This window comes from Lepidochelys kempii, chromosome 23 (assembly GCF_965140265.1).
Source record: "Lepidochelys kempii isolate rLepKem1 chromosome 23, rLepKem1.hap2, whole genome shotgun sequence".
Taxonomy (NCBI): domain Eukaryota; kingdom Metazoa; phylum Chordata; order Testudines; family Cheloniidae; genus Lepidochelys; species Lepidochelys kempii.
In genome coordinates, this window is record NC_133278.1 from 9,070,856 (window position 1) to 9,085,886 (window position 15,031).

Below are 15,031 nucleotides of genomic sequence, written 5' to 3' on the forward strand. Positions count from 1 at the left end.
ATAGGGCTGGGTGTGTAGAACTACGCGTGCACCCAGCTGCTGGTGGAGGGTTTGGTGGGTGTGTGTGGGGGGGTCTATGTGTGTACGTGGCTCAGTGTGCCGGGGGGCCTTGGTATGTGTGCATGGCGCAATCCATTGCCTCCTGCAGTGCTGTGTGCCCTATTCCCCGCCCAGCGGGCTCTGTCGGCGAGGGACAGGGGGTGCAAGATCTGGGCCCTGGAGCGCTGGGGAGGCTGGCGGGCTGTGGTCCCGCAGGAGAACCCCCCCTGCCGGGCGGGACCGCCGCAGCCAAGGGCTGGGCTGCCCAAGCGAACTCGGATCCGCGGCGCCAGCGCGCCCCAAGGCGGACAGTGGGGAGCCCCCGGGCGGGGAGGAGCTGGGGGCAGGCTCGGGGAGCTGAGGCGTGTGTGGACGCGGAGCGGGAGCGGCAAGGGGGCGGTGCAGGGCCTGGGGCAGGGGAGGGGCCAGGTCAATCCCGGGCGCCGCCGGCGCAGCCGGTCCTGTGGGCCAGGACCGGTTCCCTGCGGCCCCACCCTGCGGGGGCAGTACCCCACGGCCGAGCCCTGGCGCCGCAGCGCTACGTCACCCGTGGGGCAGGAGCCGTGGGGCGGGGGGACGCACAGGCCGCGGGAAGGAGCCGCGACGCGGCCCAACGTCGGGCCCAGACGCCCCGCCCCGAGCTGCCCCGCCCGTGGGGACGGGCCCAGGCCGCCCGAGGGGCCACACTGCGGAGCCGCCCGCGCCGGAGGGGGGAGGGGGGAGGGGGGGCAGGAGCTGAAGCGCCTCAGGGCCGAGGCCAGCGGGGTCACCGCGGGGTCGGGGGTCACCATGTAGGGGTCATTGGGGGGGCGAGTCTGATGATGCTCCGCCTGGCCCCCGCACAGCCCCTCATTGGCAGCACCCCGGTGACCTACGCCCTGACGTCATCCCTCTGTGGGTGCGGGGAGGCCTTGCCTCACCGCGTGGTGACGTCCCCATAGGGCGATGAAGTCACTCTACCGCGAGTCGGGGCTTCTCGCCCTCCCGGGCTCGGCTTAGCCCCGCCTCCAGCTGCCCTCACCCAACATGGCCGCCCGCCTCGTTCGGGCCGTCTAATGGACTCCGTCTACCAGGCTGCCCCGCGCGGAGGCAGCCGGCCAATGGGCGCGGGCGGAGGGGGCAGGGCCCGCGCGCGGCCCGGTGGTTAGTGTGCGCGCGGTAAAGGTTGGGTGTCTCGCGCCGGCGGCCGTTGGGAGCCAGGAGCGGCCCCGCCCCCTCGCTCCCCCCGCGGGGCGGCTGCCCTCTCCCCCCCGCTGGGAAGGGGCCCGGAGCACGAGGCAGCGAGGCGGGAGAACAGCCCCTCCCTTCCGCAGGTGAGATTGCAGGGGCCTAGAGGGAGGGGCGGCGCGGTGGGCTCTGTGTTTAAAGGGGCGGGGCCGCTCTTAAAGGGGCAGGCACGCGACGCCGATTTTGTGTCCGCTGGCCTGTGTCACGGGGCGGGGCGAATGGCTCAAAGATGCGGGGCCGGCCCGAAGCTGGGTGGGGCCCCGGGGCGGTTAAAGGGGCAGGCGGTGCTGCCGTTAAAGGGGAAGTCCCCGCTCCTCTGCGGGGCGGTGCTGTCGGCCCCGGGGGGAACGCGCCCCGTGTGTGCTGCCCTCCAGGCCGCGGGGGGAGGGCGCCTGGCCGAGGAGCCGCCGGGGGCGGCCCTGTGAGTCTGCAGCGCGAGCCCCGCGAGGCCTGGCGGGCTTATTTGGGCGGAACTGTCACTCCGTGCCCCGGGGGGGGAGGGGGGTTTGCCCTCGAGAGCTTCCGCCCCAATAAATCCCTGAGTCTCTGAGCTGCCACCAGACTCCTCCTTGTTTTTGCCAGAGAAATGTACCCGGGGGGCTGTGTGACACGGGGGGGCCTTTACCCAGGGGGGCTGTGTGACACGGGGGGGGGCTTTACCCAGGGGGGCTGTGTGACACGGGGGGGGCTGTGTGACACGGGGGGGGCCTTTACCCAGGGGGGCTGTGTGACACGGGGGGGGCTGTGTGACACGGGGGGGGCCTTTACCCAGGGGGGCTGTGTGACACGGGGGGGGCTGTGTGACACGGGGGGGGCCTTTACCCAGGGGGGCTGTGTGACACGGGGGGGGGCTTTACCCAGGGGGGCTGTGTGACACGGGGGGGGCCTTTACCCAGGGGGGCTGTGTGACACGGGGGGGCTGTGTGACACGGGGGGGGCCTTTACCCAGGGGGCTGTGTGACACGGGGGGGGCTGTGTGACATGGGGGGGCCTTTACCCAGGGGGCTGTGTGACACGGGGGGGGGCTGTGTGACACGGGGGGGGCCTTTATCCAGGGGGGCTGTGTGACACGGGGGGGGCTGTGTGACACGGGGGGGCCTTTACCCAGGGGGGCTGTGTGACACGGGGGGGGCTGTGTGACACAGGGGGGCCTTTACCCAGGGGGGCTGTGTGACACGGGGGGGGGCTGTGTGACACGGGGGGGCCTTTACCCAGGGGGGCTGTGTGACACGGGGGGGGCTGTGTGACATGGGGGGGCCTTTACCCAGGGGGACTGTGTAAGATGGGGGGGCTGTGTGGCTGGGGGACTATACTCATGGGGGAGGAGGCTGTACCCAGGGAGGCTGTATAACTAGAGAGGGCTGTACGTGGGGGGCGTGGGCTGTGTAACACTGAGAAGGTGGGGGGCAAATAGCTCTTCACACAAGCTCCCTGCGTGTTGCTGCAGCAAGGGGGCCCATGAGACGCTGAGCTGGAGTAGCTGGCGGATTGTAGGTGGAAGCAGAGAGGTTATTTTCTCTCTTTATGTGACCCTGGTGGAACCACGGCTGGGATCCTCTGCCCAGTCCTGGTGCCCTCAATTGAAGAAGGATGTTGATGAATTGGAGAGGGGTCAGAGAAGAGCCATGAGAATGATTAAAGGGCTAGAAAAGCTGCCTCAGAGTGACAGACTCAAGGAGCTCAATCTATTTAGCTTAACAAGAGAAGGTTAAATGGTAACCTGATTACCATCTATAAGTACCTACATGGGAACCAATATTTAATAATGGGCTCTCAATTGAAAGGTAGAACATGAGCTAATGAATGGAAGTTGAAGCTGCACAAATTCAGACTGGAAATAAGGTGTAAATTTATAATGGTGAAATTAATTAACCCTTAGAACAATTGACTAAGGGTTATGATGCATTCTCGATCGCTGACAATTTTTAAGTCCAGACTTGATGTTTCTCTAAAAGCTCTGCTCTAGGTCTTATTTTGGGGCAGGTCTCTGGCCTGTGCTATGCAGGAGGTCAGACTAGATGATCACAGTGGTCTTTTTTGGTCTTTGAATCTTATTAACAGCATGACAGAACAGTGGAGCGTGAGTCAGGGCAGGAGGTGCCAGGCCCAGTGACAGGGACAAGTGGGGATGTGGTTCGGCTTTTTGACATCTAGCAAGTTTCCAGCCAAAATCCTGTTTGGATCTCAGAAATCACTGCTGGATTTGTTAACAGCCACCACATCCCAGACCAGAGGCAGCCGCATTTCAAGCCTGTGCTCCCAGGGATCTAGGCTGTCACCAACGCAGCACCAGGACACATCTTAGCTGGTACTCCCAAAGTGGGGTCAGCATCCACTCAGGTAACAGCAGGCTGTAATCAGTTGCATGGTAAGCAGGTGGGAGCCAGAGCAGTAGGTGAAGGACTGATTCCTTTACTAATCCTGCTTTGAAAGAATGCCACAGAGAGTCCCAGCAACCAAGGGGTTAATGTGAACCATGAAGTTCATAATTCGAAGACAAATCCCCCCTTTGTATTCTAGAGTAAAGCTGGAGTCACCCCATGACTGCTGGGGGATCAGGATTCTGATCTCAGTTCCCCCACGACTGATCTGGAGTTACCCTGCCATCGTTGGCTGGCTCTGGGCGGCTTGGGCTCTGGGTGACACTGGGCTCTGAGTGGCTGCAGATTCTGGCTTGGCCCTGGCTGCCAGTGGGCTCTGGGTAGGTGCGGGCTCTGGCTGGCAGTGGGCGACTGCGGGCTCTGGCCCGGTTGTTGGTGTTCTGCTGACCTGCCCACTCTTTCCCTGTAGGCTTGGGTGAGATGGTGGGAGCTCAGCAGCTGGAGATGGCGGAGATGCAGCCAGCGCCAATGCCGCAGCCAGGCACCAGCGACCACCAGTACGAGTGTCTGGAGTGTGGCAAGGTGTTCAAGTGGTCGTCGCGGCTGATTCACCACCAGCGCACGCACACGGGTGAGCGCCCCTACAAGTGCTCCGAGTGCCCCAAGGCCTTCAAGGGTTCGTCAGCACTGCTCTACCACCAACGCAGCCACACGGGCGAGCGCCCCTACAAGTGCGCTGACTGCGGCAAGGCCTTCAAACGCTCGTCGCTGCTGCAGATCCACCAGAGCGTGCACACGGGCCTGCGCGCCTTCAAGTGTGCTCTGTGCGGCATGGCCTTCAAGTGGTCGTCTCACTACCAGTACCACGTGCGCCAGCACACAGGCGAGCGCCCCTACAAATGTACGCTGTGTGAGAAGGCCTTCAAGAACTCCTCCAGCCTGCGGCGCCACCGCAACATCCACACGGGCGAGCGCCCCTACGTCTGCGCCGCCTGCGGCAAGGCCTTCACCCAGTCCACCAACCTGCGGCAGCACCAGCGCATCCACACAGGCGAGCGCCCCTACCAGTGCACCGAGTGCCCCAAGACCTTCACCCACTCCTCCAATCTGCTGTTGCACCAGCGCACCCACGCCGGGGGCCGGGCCCACAAGTGCCAGGCCTGCGGCAAGGCCTTCATCTCGGACGCCTACCTGCAGAAACACCTGCAGACACACGCGGTCAAGCCGCTGGCACCCTACGGCGAAGCGGAGCTGGCCTGCACACCGGCCAAGCTCTTCCTGGCTCCAGCCGAGCCAGTAGAAACGGTGGAGATGCTGTGGAAGTGTGGGGAATGCGAGCTGACCTTCCCCAGCGAGGAGCTGCTGCTGGGCCACCAGCAGAGCCACCTGAGCCCTGCTGCACCCGCTGAGCCACCCATCCCACCACTCTACTCCTGCGCTACCTGTGGCAAGACCTTCAAGAATGGCTCGGGCCTGGCACGCCACCAGCACAGCCATGTGGGCGAGCGCCCCTATAAGTGCTCCATCTGCGAGAAGACATTTGTGCAGCTCTCCAGTCTGCTGGGGCACCAGCGCAGCCACCCGGCCGAGCAGCAGCTCATCCAGGCTGAGGCCGAGGTCACCTGTCCCCAGACCACAGCCGAGCCGGTCCCACCCCCCGTGCCTCCCGAGGTGGCTGAGCGCCCCTACAAGTGCACCGAGTGCGGCAAGGCCTTCAAAGGCTCGTCGGGGCTGCGCTACCACCTGCGCGACCACACCGGCGAGCGCCCCTATAAGTGCTCCGAGTGCGGCAAGGCCTTCAAGCGCTCCTCGCTGCTGTCCATCCACCAGCGTGTGCACACCGGCCTGCGCGCCTTCAAGTGTGCCGAGTGCGGCCTCACCTTCAAGTGGTCGTCGCATTACCAGTACCACCTGCGCCTGCACACAGGCGAGCGCCCCTACGGCTGTGCCGACTGCGGCAAGGCCTTCAAGAACACCTCGTGCCTGCGGCGGCACCGCCAGCTGCACACAGGCGAGCGCCCCTTCGCCTGCCTGGTGTGCGGCAAGGCCTTCACCCAGACCTCCAACCTGCGGCAGCACCAGCGCACCCACACGGGCGAGCGCCCCTACAGCTGCCAGGAGTGTGGCAAGAGCTTCACCCACTCCTCCAACTTGCAGCTCCACCAGCGCACGCACTCCAGCGAGCGCCCCTTCAAGTGCTCCATCTGCGCCAAGGGCTTCGTCATGGCCTCCTACCTGCAGCGCCACCTGCGCACCCACGCTGCTGAGACCAAGGGGGAGGGCCCGGCCCCAGGCCTTTCTGCCCCGCCTGCCACCCAGGAGGTGCACATTGTGCCCAACCTGCAGGCCACCCTCAACCTGGAGGTGGGCACCGCCCCCAGTGCCCCCAACTCGCAGACCTTCCTGCTGGTGCAGACGGCTCAGGGACTGCAGCTCATCCCCAGTGTCCAGCAGAGCCCCCAGAAGCTGCTGCTTCTTCCCAGCACGCAGCTGGTGCCCACGCAGCAGAAAGTGCCCATCCTCCAGAACACCCCCAATTTCACACTGGTGCCCAGCAGCCCTGTGGCCCCAAGCAATCCTGCCCCGCGCCAGCAGAGCAAGGCTAGGAAGCCGGCAGCACCTGGCAACCCTCAGAACATTATCCTGGTGCCGGGAGGTGGGCCGGCGCTGCCCAGTGTGCAGATCCAGGCGATGCCAGGCACACAGCGGGCACCAGTGCTTCCGGCTGGGCAGAACATCATCGTTCTGCAGAACATGGCTGATCAGGCCCCTGCAGAGGTGTCTGGTGTCCAGATCCAGGCTCAGCCTCAGGAGGTGGCCAGCATCCAGCTGCAGGCCCTGCCACCACCCCCTGCTGAAGCATCCAGCATGCAGGCTCTGCCTCAGCCCCCGGAACTGGGCAGCATGCAGCTGCAAACTCTGCCGCAGCCTCCCCCAGCAGGGGGTGAGGAGCAGCCCCTGCCCTGCTCCTCAGCCCTTCCGGACACTGTGGGTTCCGGGCCAGAGGTGCCAGGCCTGCAGGAGAGCCAGGACCTGCTGGTGGTGCAGAGCGGGCCAGGGGAGGAGCTGCTGGGGTCGGGTGGCGAGGTAGGTGTGCATCTGGAGACACTGCAGACAGAGGAGGGGGTGCAGAGTGTGCTGGTGTTGCGTGGTGCTGACGGTGAGCAGACCCGACTCTGTGTGCAGGAGGTGGAGAACCTGCAGGAACTGCCCCCAGACAGTGGGGTGGGGGCCCTGGCACCATCCTCAGGGCAGAAGCTCTTCATCATCCGCAGCGCGCCCGGTGAGCAGACCCTGCAAGTCCTGGAGAATGTGGGCTCTGGCAGTGGCGTGGGGCGAGGGGGGCCAGCTGGTGGGCAGCCCTCCACCACCAGCACCCAGATGGTACAGTTGCTGCCAAGCCCAGTGCCACCCCCACAGGAACTTTCCTCCATCCAGATTGTGCAAACGGTGCCCAGCGTGCAGCTGGTTCACACCTTCTGAGCACCTTTCCACAGACGCCAGCCAGAGGGTGTGCAGCTTGGGTTGGCATCGCAGGATCTGCCAGAGCTCTTGCTCCCTGTCGGCGTCCCCCACCCCCATTGTCCTGCCCAGGCAGCATGGAGACAGCGGGATGCCCCCACATGATGACCAGCATGGGCAGAAAGCTGTGGGACTTATGCAGGCAGCTTAACTCTCCTTCGCCCTCGCTATCTTGGCTACAGCCTTCTGGGATGCAGGGCTGGTGTCTGTGCCACAGTCAGAGCCATGCTGGTATTAACTGTGCTGGGACAGGATTGCCCAGCAGCACTGTGATCTAGGAGGGGCAGGACCTGGCACAAAAGGAGCCCTTAGCCCACCCCTTGGCGGGGTCAGCGTGGCGAGCTGAGCAGGGCCCTCATCCATTGCCATTCCTGACACTCCTCCATGTCAGGCTTAAAGACGGTGACAGATACTCCTGCCTATTAGTTTAAAGAAGAGGTGTGGGAGCCAGGATTCCTGGGTTCCGTCCCTGGCTCTGGGAGGGGAGTGGTGTCTAATGGTTAAAGTGTATGTGGGGAGGGCAGGAGGGGGAATGGTTTGGGAGCTAGGACTCCTGGGTTCTGTGGGGGGCTAGGTGACCCTGAGCAAGTCCCTCCCTGGCTGTGGCGTTTTCACTGCTGTGGGTGGGGGCTAGCACTCAGGGTGCATGAATAAAAGTTGGGAGTTCTGCAATCACCAGGTGAGGGGAGCAGCTGGCACTTGTCACTCTGCAGAGGTGGGGGGTTCCCCATGACTCTGGCAGACAGAAGACTGGCATGAGAGCAACTGCCACCTCCTGTATCCCTGTCCTGGCAACCAGGTAATACCTGCTTCCTGAAGCCTTGGCCTATTCCCCCAATGCCCATATGGCCTCCTCTGTAGGCAAAACACCCCCAGTCTCTTCCAGAGCCCACTGTGTATGATGGCACCTGGCGCTGCCCTGTTGGTTCCTTCAGCCTAGAAGGCAAATAAATGACTGCTTCAAAAGCGCCTCTATCTGGTTTGTTCAGTGCATGGGGGGGACATGGCCTCACGTCCACTCCCATCTCTCTAGGGCTGAGCCGGCAGGTACCACACAGGGCAGTATGAGAACTGGGCCCAGCTGGTAGATGGTGCCCTCCTGCTGCCACCACAGCTGCAGCCCCTGTGCCGAACCTAGCTGTGGCTGGTGCGTGCCTGCGGGCTCAGCCCGGCAGCTGTGGATGCATGAAACAGATCAGTATGTGCTCAGACACAGAGATGGGTCCCTGTGCTGGAGCAGCTGGGGTAGAGGGACCCGGGGAGCTGCCAAGCTTGAGGAGTGTTCATCAGATAATTCTTGTGCTGGGGGCTGCAGGGCTTTGCCACAGGAAAGCAGCAATCAGTGCTGGTCCCAATGCCCCAGGATGGTGCTTGGGGGCCTGTACTGCAGAGAGTGGGGTGGGGCTCGGCAAGGGCCCCTTTGCCCCCCCATATCCTGCACTGTACATTTGACCCCTGAATATGTGTTGGGTGGGGCCTGCCTGTCAGGTCACTGGGTCCATCTTGGCTTGTCCCCTTGCTCAGTGGTCACCAGGTCTGGCCTGGCTCACTGAGTCCAGCTCAGCTCAGTCCTTGGGTCTGGCTCAGCTTGTCTGTTCACTTGGTCACCGGCTCTGGCTTGGCTCACACACTGGGTTCGACTTGCTTCGCTCATTGGTTGCTAGATCTGGCTTCGCCTGCACGCTGGGTCAGTGGATCCAGACTGGCTCGCCCTCTAACTCATTGGTCACCAGGTCCCCCTGGGTCCAGCTTGGCTCACCCCCTCACTCAATAGCCACCAGGTCCGGCTTGGCTTGCCAGCCCGATCACGGGGTCTGGCTCGGCCCACCCCCTCACTCACTGGTCAGTGGATTGGGGTCGGGCCACCTGCTGGGTCACTGAATACAGCTCAGTTTGCTCCCTTCCCTCCTGGGTCACAGTCTGGCTGAGCCTGCCCCACGGCGCATCCATCCACAGAGACCCAGGCTGGCCTCTGGCTGGCTGGCGGCAGTTTGTGGGGAGGCCTCTGGAGCAGGCTGGGCAGGGCCGCTGGCCTGGTCATGGCTGCAGATCAGGCAAGAGGTAGGGGCAGTCCTGGCGTCTTGTCCCAACATGTAGGCCAGCATGGCAGGAGCTTGGCTTTGGGGGGGCCATTGCAAGAGCCCTCATAGCAGTGCCATGGGTAGGGGCCATGCCCCCCCCCCCAGGGATTGGTGCCCGTTTGGTGAGTGCCCCAGGAGGAGCCCCCATCCTTGCACACACCCCACTGTCCTCCTGCAGGACCCGGCCTCGGCCTCCTCGCGCCCCCTCACTGCGAGGCAGGCCCTATGCGGCCCGCTGGGCCGCACTTGCTGCCTTAGCAACGGTTGCTAGGTAGTGCCAGGGCGGGTGGGGGAAGAGTCGGAGGCGTGAGCTACGGCGCATGCGTACTGGGCAGGAGGAGCGAGGCCGCCGGTGCCTGCGCACTGGGCTGGGGTGAGAGGCTCTGAGACCGTGGAGCAGGTCCATTGCTCACAGCGGCGGGGGGATGACGGGTTGTGGGAGGTTCCATTCTTGCGGGCTGCCGGGGAGCTCCATCGCATGTGCTGCAGGGGTCGCATTTTCTGGGGAGGAGGACTGTACCATTCTGTTCTTGGGGGGAGGAGGTGGTTGCAGGGGCGGGCAGTCCCATTTCTTTAATGGGGGAGGGGGGCAGTCCCATTCCCTTTAATGGGGGGAGGGGCCGTGGGGGCAGGGGTGGGCAGTCCCTTTCTCTTTCATGGGGGGAGGGACATATCTCCATTATCTCTAGGGCAGTGGGGGCGGGAGCTCTCCCTGTGAGGGGGCTACTCTGCTCTGGCGGGGCAGGAACAGGAGAGCAAAGATCTCATCAGTGGTGAGAGCTGCTTCTGCCCCACCTTGTCTCTCTGACCCCTCTGCCACCTGGGCCATGGGGCCCTTTCCTTTCTAGGGGGTGCTGGCTCCCACCTGGCCCCAGGGTGGGGAATGGCTGGCTCAGAGGGGCAGGGAATGGGACGTGGGGCCTTCCCCCTCTAGGGAGCTCCAGCTCCCACCCAGCCCCAGGGCGGGGAATGGGACATGGGGCCTTCCCCCTGTAGGGGGCTCCAGCTGCCCCCGGGCCCCCGGGTGGGGAATGGGACGTGGGGCCTTCCCCCTGTAGGGGGCTCCAGCTCCCACCCGGCCTCAGGGTGGGGAATGGCTGGCTTAGGGGGTGGAGAATGGGACGTGGGGCCTTTCCACTCTAGGGGGTGCTCTCTCTGCTCCTGCCTGGGAACACCCTGTGGATTCAGCCTCCTGGACCTGCCCAGCTCTTCTCTGTGCTGCAGTCGCTGAATGACTCTAAGGCAGTGATGGGTGGCACTGGCCTGGTGGCAGAGCTGGCTCAGCAGGGCCTGCTCTCAGTGCTGGGGGAGTGAGCCATTCGGAGCCTCACCAGGTCTGCAAGGGGAAAGAGAAAGCCCCAGCACTCAGCCTTGTCTCCTGCCTTGCAGGTGCTCTCACTCCTGCCAGACATGATGCCCATGCTGGACCCTAGCCAGCTCGCCATCCGTGAGATGCAGGAAGATGAGGAGCAGATGGTCCTGGAGCTGCTAAAGGTCTGGGGAGGGGCCAGTCAGTGCCAGTCTGTCCAGGCTTGGAGCTGTCTGTCTGTCCGACCGTTCAAGCTCTAATGCTTTGCCTGCCTTTAGCACCTGCCCTGTGGGGATCTCAAAGCTAGTTAATGATCCTGCATGTCCCCCCGCCCCTAGCTCGGGGTGGGCAAACATTTTGGCCTGAGGGCCACGTCTGGGTAGGGAAATTGCATGCAGGGCCATGAATGTAGGGCTGGGGTTGAGGTTAGGGTGCAGGAAGGAGTGCTGAGTGTGGGAGGGGGGTGTGGTGTTAAGGAAGGGGCTCAGGGCAAGGGGTTGGGGCAGAGGAGCGGTGCAGGGTGTACGAGGGGGCTCAGGGAAGGGGGTTGGGGTGCAGGAGGGGGTGCACAGTGCAGGAGGGGGCTCAGGGCAGTGGTGCAGGGAGGGGTGTGGAGTGCGGGAGGGGGTTCAGGGTAGGGGGTTGGGGTGCAGGAGGGGTTCAGGGTGTGGCAGGGGGCTCGGGGTAGGAGCTTGGGGTGCACGGTATGGCAGGGGGTTGGGGTGCAGGCAGGGGGCTCAGGGCAGGGATTTGGGGTGTGGAGTGCAGGAGGAGTTCGGGCTGCAGGCTCTGTCCCGGTGCCTCTTACCTGGAGCAGCTCCAGGGTGGCAGCGGCACGCACCAGGGCCAGGGTAGGCTCCCTGACTGCTGCCCCGGCCCCTGCGCCGCTCCGGGAAGTGGCCAGCACCACGTCCCTGCGGCCCCTGGGGGAGCGGGGGCAGAGGGCTCCACGTGCTGCCCTTGCCTGTGGGTACCTCCCTCGAAGCTCCCATTGGCTGCGGTTCCCCATTCCTGGCACTATAAGGTGGGTAGAAAGTTGGCTAGATTGTCGGGCTCAACGGGTAGTGATCAATGGCTCCATGTCTAGTTGGCAGCCGGCGTCAAGTGGAGTGCTCCAGGGGTCGGTCCTGGGGCCGGTTTTGTTCAATATCTTCAAAAATGATCTGGAGGATGGTGTGGACTGCACTCTCAGCAAATTTGCGGACGATACTAAACTGGGAGGAGTGGTAGATACGCTGGAGGGGAGGGATAGGATACAGAAGGACCTAGACAAATTGGAGGATTGGGCCAAAAGAAATCTGATGAGGTTCAATAAGTATAAGTGCAGGGTTCTGCACTTAGGATGGAAGAACCCAATGCACAGCTACAGACTAGGGACCGAATGGCTAGGCAGCAGTTCTGCGGAAAAGGACCTAGGGGTGACAGTGGATGAGAAGCTGGATATGAGTCAGCAGTATGCCCTTGTTGCCAAGAAGGCCAATGGCATTTTGGGATGTATAAGTAGGGGCATAGCGAGCAGATCAAGGGACATGATCGTTCCCCTCTATTCGACATTGGTGAGGCCTCATCTGGAGTACTGTGTCCAGTTTTGGGCCCCACACTACAAGAAGGATGTGGATAAATTGGAGAGAATCCAGCAAAGGGCAACAAAAATGATTAGGGGTCTGGAACACATGACTTATGAGGAGAGGCTGAGGGAACTGGGATTGTTTAGTCTGCAGAAGAGAAGAATGAGGGGGGATTTGATAGCTGCTTTCAACTACCTGAGAGGTGGTTCCAGAGAGGATGGTTCTAGACTATTCTCAGTGGTAGAAGAGGACAGGACAAGGAGTAATGGTCTCAAGTTGCAGTGGGGGAGGTTTAGGTTGGATATTAGGAAAAGCTTTTTCACTAGGAGGGTGGTGAAACACTGGAATGCGTTACCTAGGGAGGTGGTAGAATCTCCTTCCTTAGAGGTTTTTAAGGTCAGGCTTGACAAAGCCCTGGCTGGGATGATTTAATTGGGGATTGGTCCTGCTTTGAGCAGGGGGTTGGACTAGATGACCTCCTGAGGTCCCTTCCAACCCTGATATTCTATGATTCTATCATTCCCCTAGGGGCCGCAGGGACGTGGTGCCGGCCGCTTCCCGGAGTGGCACAGGGCCCAAAGCGCCACAGGGCTGGCAATCCCGCAGGCTGGATTGACAGCCCTGAGGGGCCGGTTCTGGCCCGTGGGCCGTAGTTTGCCCACCCCGACCTAGCTTGTTGCAGCAGGTCAGTGAGAATACCATTATTCATGGAGGAAACTAAGCGTATGTCTACGCTACCCGCAGGGTTGGCGGGCAGCGATCGATCCAGCGGGGGTCGATTTATTGTGTCTAGTCTAGACGCGATAAATCGACCCCCGAGCGCTCTCCCCTCGACTCCTGTACTCCAGCTCCGCGAGAGGCGCAGGCAGAGTCGACGGGGGAGCAGCAGCAGTCGGCTCACTGCGGTGAAGACACCACGGTAAGTCGATCTAAGTTCGTCGACTTCAGCTATGTCATTCACATCGCTGAAGTTACGTAACTTAGATCGATCCCTCCCTAGTGTAGACCAGACCTGAGGCGCAGAGAGCTGAGGCAACTGACCCTTGAAGTCACACAGGGTCAGTGCAAGACCTGCTCTTGACCTGCCATTTCCTGCTGTGAGCACTAAACCCTGCTGGCCTGCAAGATACAGAGCTAGAACCCTGCTCCTTTCCCTCTACCCCTGGCCTTTGTGCTCTGTGTGCAGTACCTGTGAGAAATGCATGGGATTGAGGCCCTGTGTCGCACTCTGCACTGCCCTCGATACCATCCCCTGTGGCTGTGGTGCCCTTTCAGTTGGGGTCACATCCCTCAGGGAAAGCTGCTGCCCGGGGCGAACCCGACATCACAGCCTGACCCTACGTTGCACTCTCTCCCTCCCCCCAACCTCCCTGCTTCTCCTGCCTATGCTGTCCTTGTGCCAGGCCCTGCTGACATGCCCTTTCCCCCCAGGATGGGTTCAAGGACACGGAGAACCGGCTGATCCTGTATGTCCTGACACGGCCCGTGGTGCTGCTGCTCCTGGCCGTGGTGAGCAGCGGCCTCCGCTTCCTGCTCAACTCCTTTGTAGCAGCGCTGCTGGGGCCCGTGCTCCTCACCATCCTGGCCCTCAAGCTGCTGCTGCGGCGCTCACCGGACCTTGGTGGCCTGGGCGCGTACTACCGCTCGGGGCAGCGTGGGCTCTGGGTGGCGGTGTACGGCGGCGACGACGTGTGCGGCTGCGTGGCGCTGCAGCCCCACCCGCAGGGGGCGACCCGCACAGCCGAGCTGAGGCGCTTGGCCGTCAGCCGCTGGTACCGTCGCTCCGGCGTGGGGCGCCGCCTGCTGGCCTTCCTGGAGGCCCAGGCCCGGGCGCAGGGCTACGAACGCATGGTGCTCTACGCTGCCGTGGTCACCAAGGCTGCCATCGGCCTCTTTGAGAGCAGCGGCTACCGCCCCACCGGCGGGCGCCGCTGGCTGGGCTACACCATCCTGCAGGAGTTCAGCAAGGAGCTCTAGCAGCCCCTCCCTGCCCCCTGCCCTGCTGGGTCGGGGGAGCGGCTTGCAGAGAGCAATTCTGGCCAAGGGCTGGCGGGCCGTATCTGTCCTCATGCCCAGGAGTCCCTCTGCTCCATGGATGCCACCGAGGGACACAGGGCGGCGATGGCCGGGATGTGGGATTTAGGGTGTGACAACGCCGGACTTCACTCCCAGGACAACAGTGCCACCTTGTCCTGGACTGGAAACCACCTGTTCTGGATGAGTCCCTTGCTGGAGCTTCAGCAGGACAAGACCCGCCGGACCTGATTGTGACTGGGAGGGAGGAGGGTTAGCTCAGTGGTTTGCGCATTGGCCTGCTAAACCCAGGGTTTTGAGTTCAATCCTTGAGGGGGCCTTTTAGGGATCGGGGGGAAAATTGGGGATTGGCCCTGCTTTGAGCAGGGGGTTGGACTAGATGACCTCCTGAGGTCCCTTCCAACCCTGATATTCTACGATAGGAGATCACAGCCCCGATTGTGACTGTGGTGGGTGGGGATCACAGGCTCTATGGTGACTGCTCTGGGGAAAGAAATATAGGGTGGGCGACCCTGACATGGAGCGGAGCAAAAGGGAACTTGAGCTTGGAGACTGGGGATGTCCTGCCCTTGGGGTGGAGGTGCAGGCATTGCCTCAGGGGAGGGTGGGACCCCAACATTAGAGCAGGGCTGTGGAGGAGTGTCTCTCTTCTGCCCCAGAGTGGGCTCTCCCCAGCACCAGCTTGGCTGTGTGATGGAGTCATTTGGCCATGGTTTGGCCTGGCTGAGGATCGCATTGCTGCAGCCAGGAGAATGGGGACTCTGGAGCTGTCAGTTGCCCCCACAGTCTGGCAGCTGCTGTCCAAGCACCCAGAGTTCACACTGCCCCACCCGGGGCCATGGGACCTTGCTGCAGTCACGCAGGCTGCCAGCTGTCACTGGGTACATGTATGTTCGAGCATGTGTGTGAATAAATCTTGCCTTTGTAGAT

The 15,031-nt window shown here is 62.7% G+C and overlaps 2 protein-coding genes across 5 annotated transcripts; both read left to right on the forward strand.

Moving 5' to 3' along the window:
* The first annotated feature begins 840 nt into the window (after positions 1-840).
* On the forward strand, positions 841-8,075 carry ZNF628 (zinc finger protein 628). Of its 2 annotated transcripts, none has more exons than XM_073321785.1 (2): positions 841-1,352; positions 4,057-8,075. In XM_073321785.1, exon 2 carries the CDS (start codon positions 4,068-4,070, stop codon positions 7,068-7,070), a length of 3,003 nt encoding a protein of 1,000 aa, XP_073177886.1. In that variant the 5' UTR covers positions 841-1,352; positions 4,057-4,067; the 3' UTR covers positions 7,071-8,075. The 2 variants fall into 2 exon arrangements, with proteins under 2 accessions (XP_073177886.1, XP_073177887.1); XM_073321786.1 differs by lacking the exon at positions 841-1,352 and adding an exon at positions 1,524-1,687.
* Positions 8,076-9,484: 1,409 nt separating this feature from the next.
* On the forward strand, positions 9,485-15,030 carry NAT14 (N-acetyltransferase 14 (putative)). 3 transcript variants are annotated; one of them, XM_073321803.1, is made up of 3 exons: positions 9,485-9,563; positions 10,580-10,684; positions 13,499-15,030. In XM_073321803.1, exons 2-3 carry the CDS (start codon positions 10,601-10,603, stop codon positions 14,042-14,044), a joined length of 630 nt encoding a protein of 209 aa, XP_073177904.1. In that variant the 5' UTR covers positions 9,485-9,563; positions 10,580-10,600; the 3' UTR covers positions 14,045-15,030. The 3 variants fall into 3 exon arrangements, with proteins under 3 accessions (XP_073177904.1, XP_073177905.1, XP_073177903.1); XM_073321804.1 differs by having other exon boundaries at positions 9,531-9,590; XM_073321802.1 differs by lacking the exon at positions 9,485-9,563 and adding an exon at positions 9,862-9,963.
* Position 15,031: the final 1 nt, after the last annotated feature.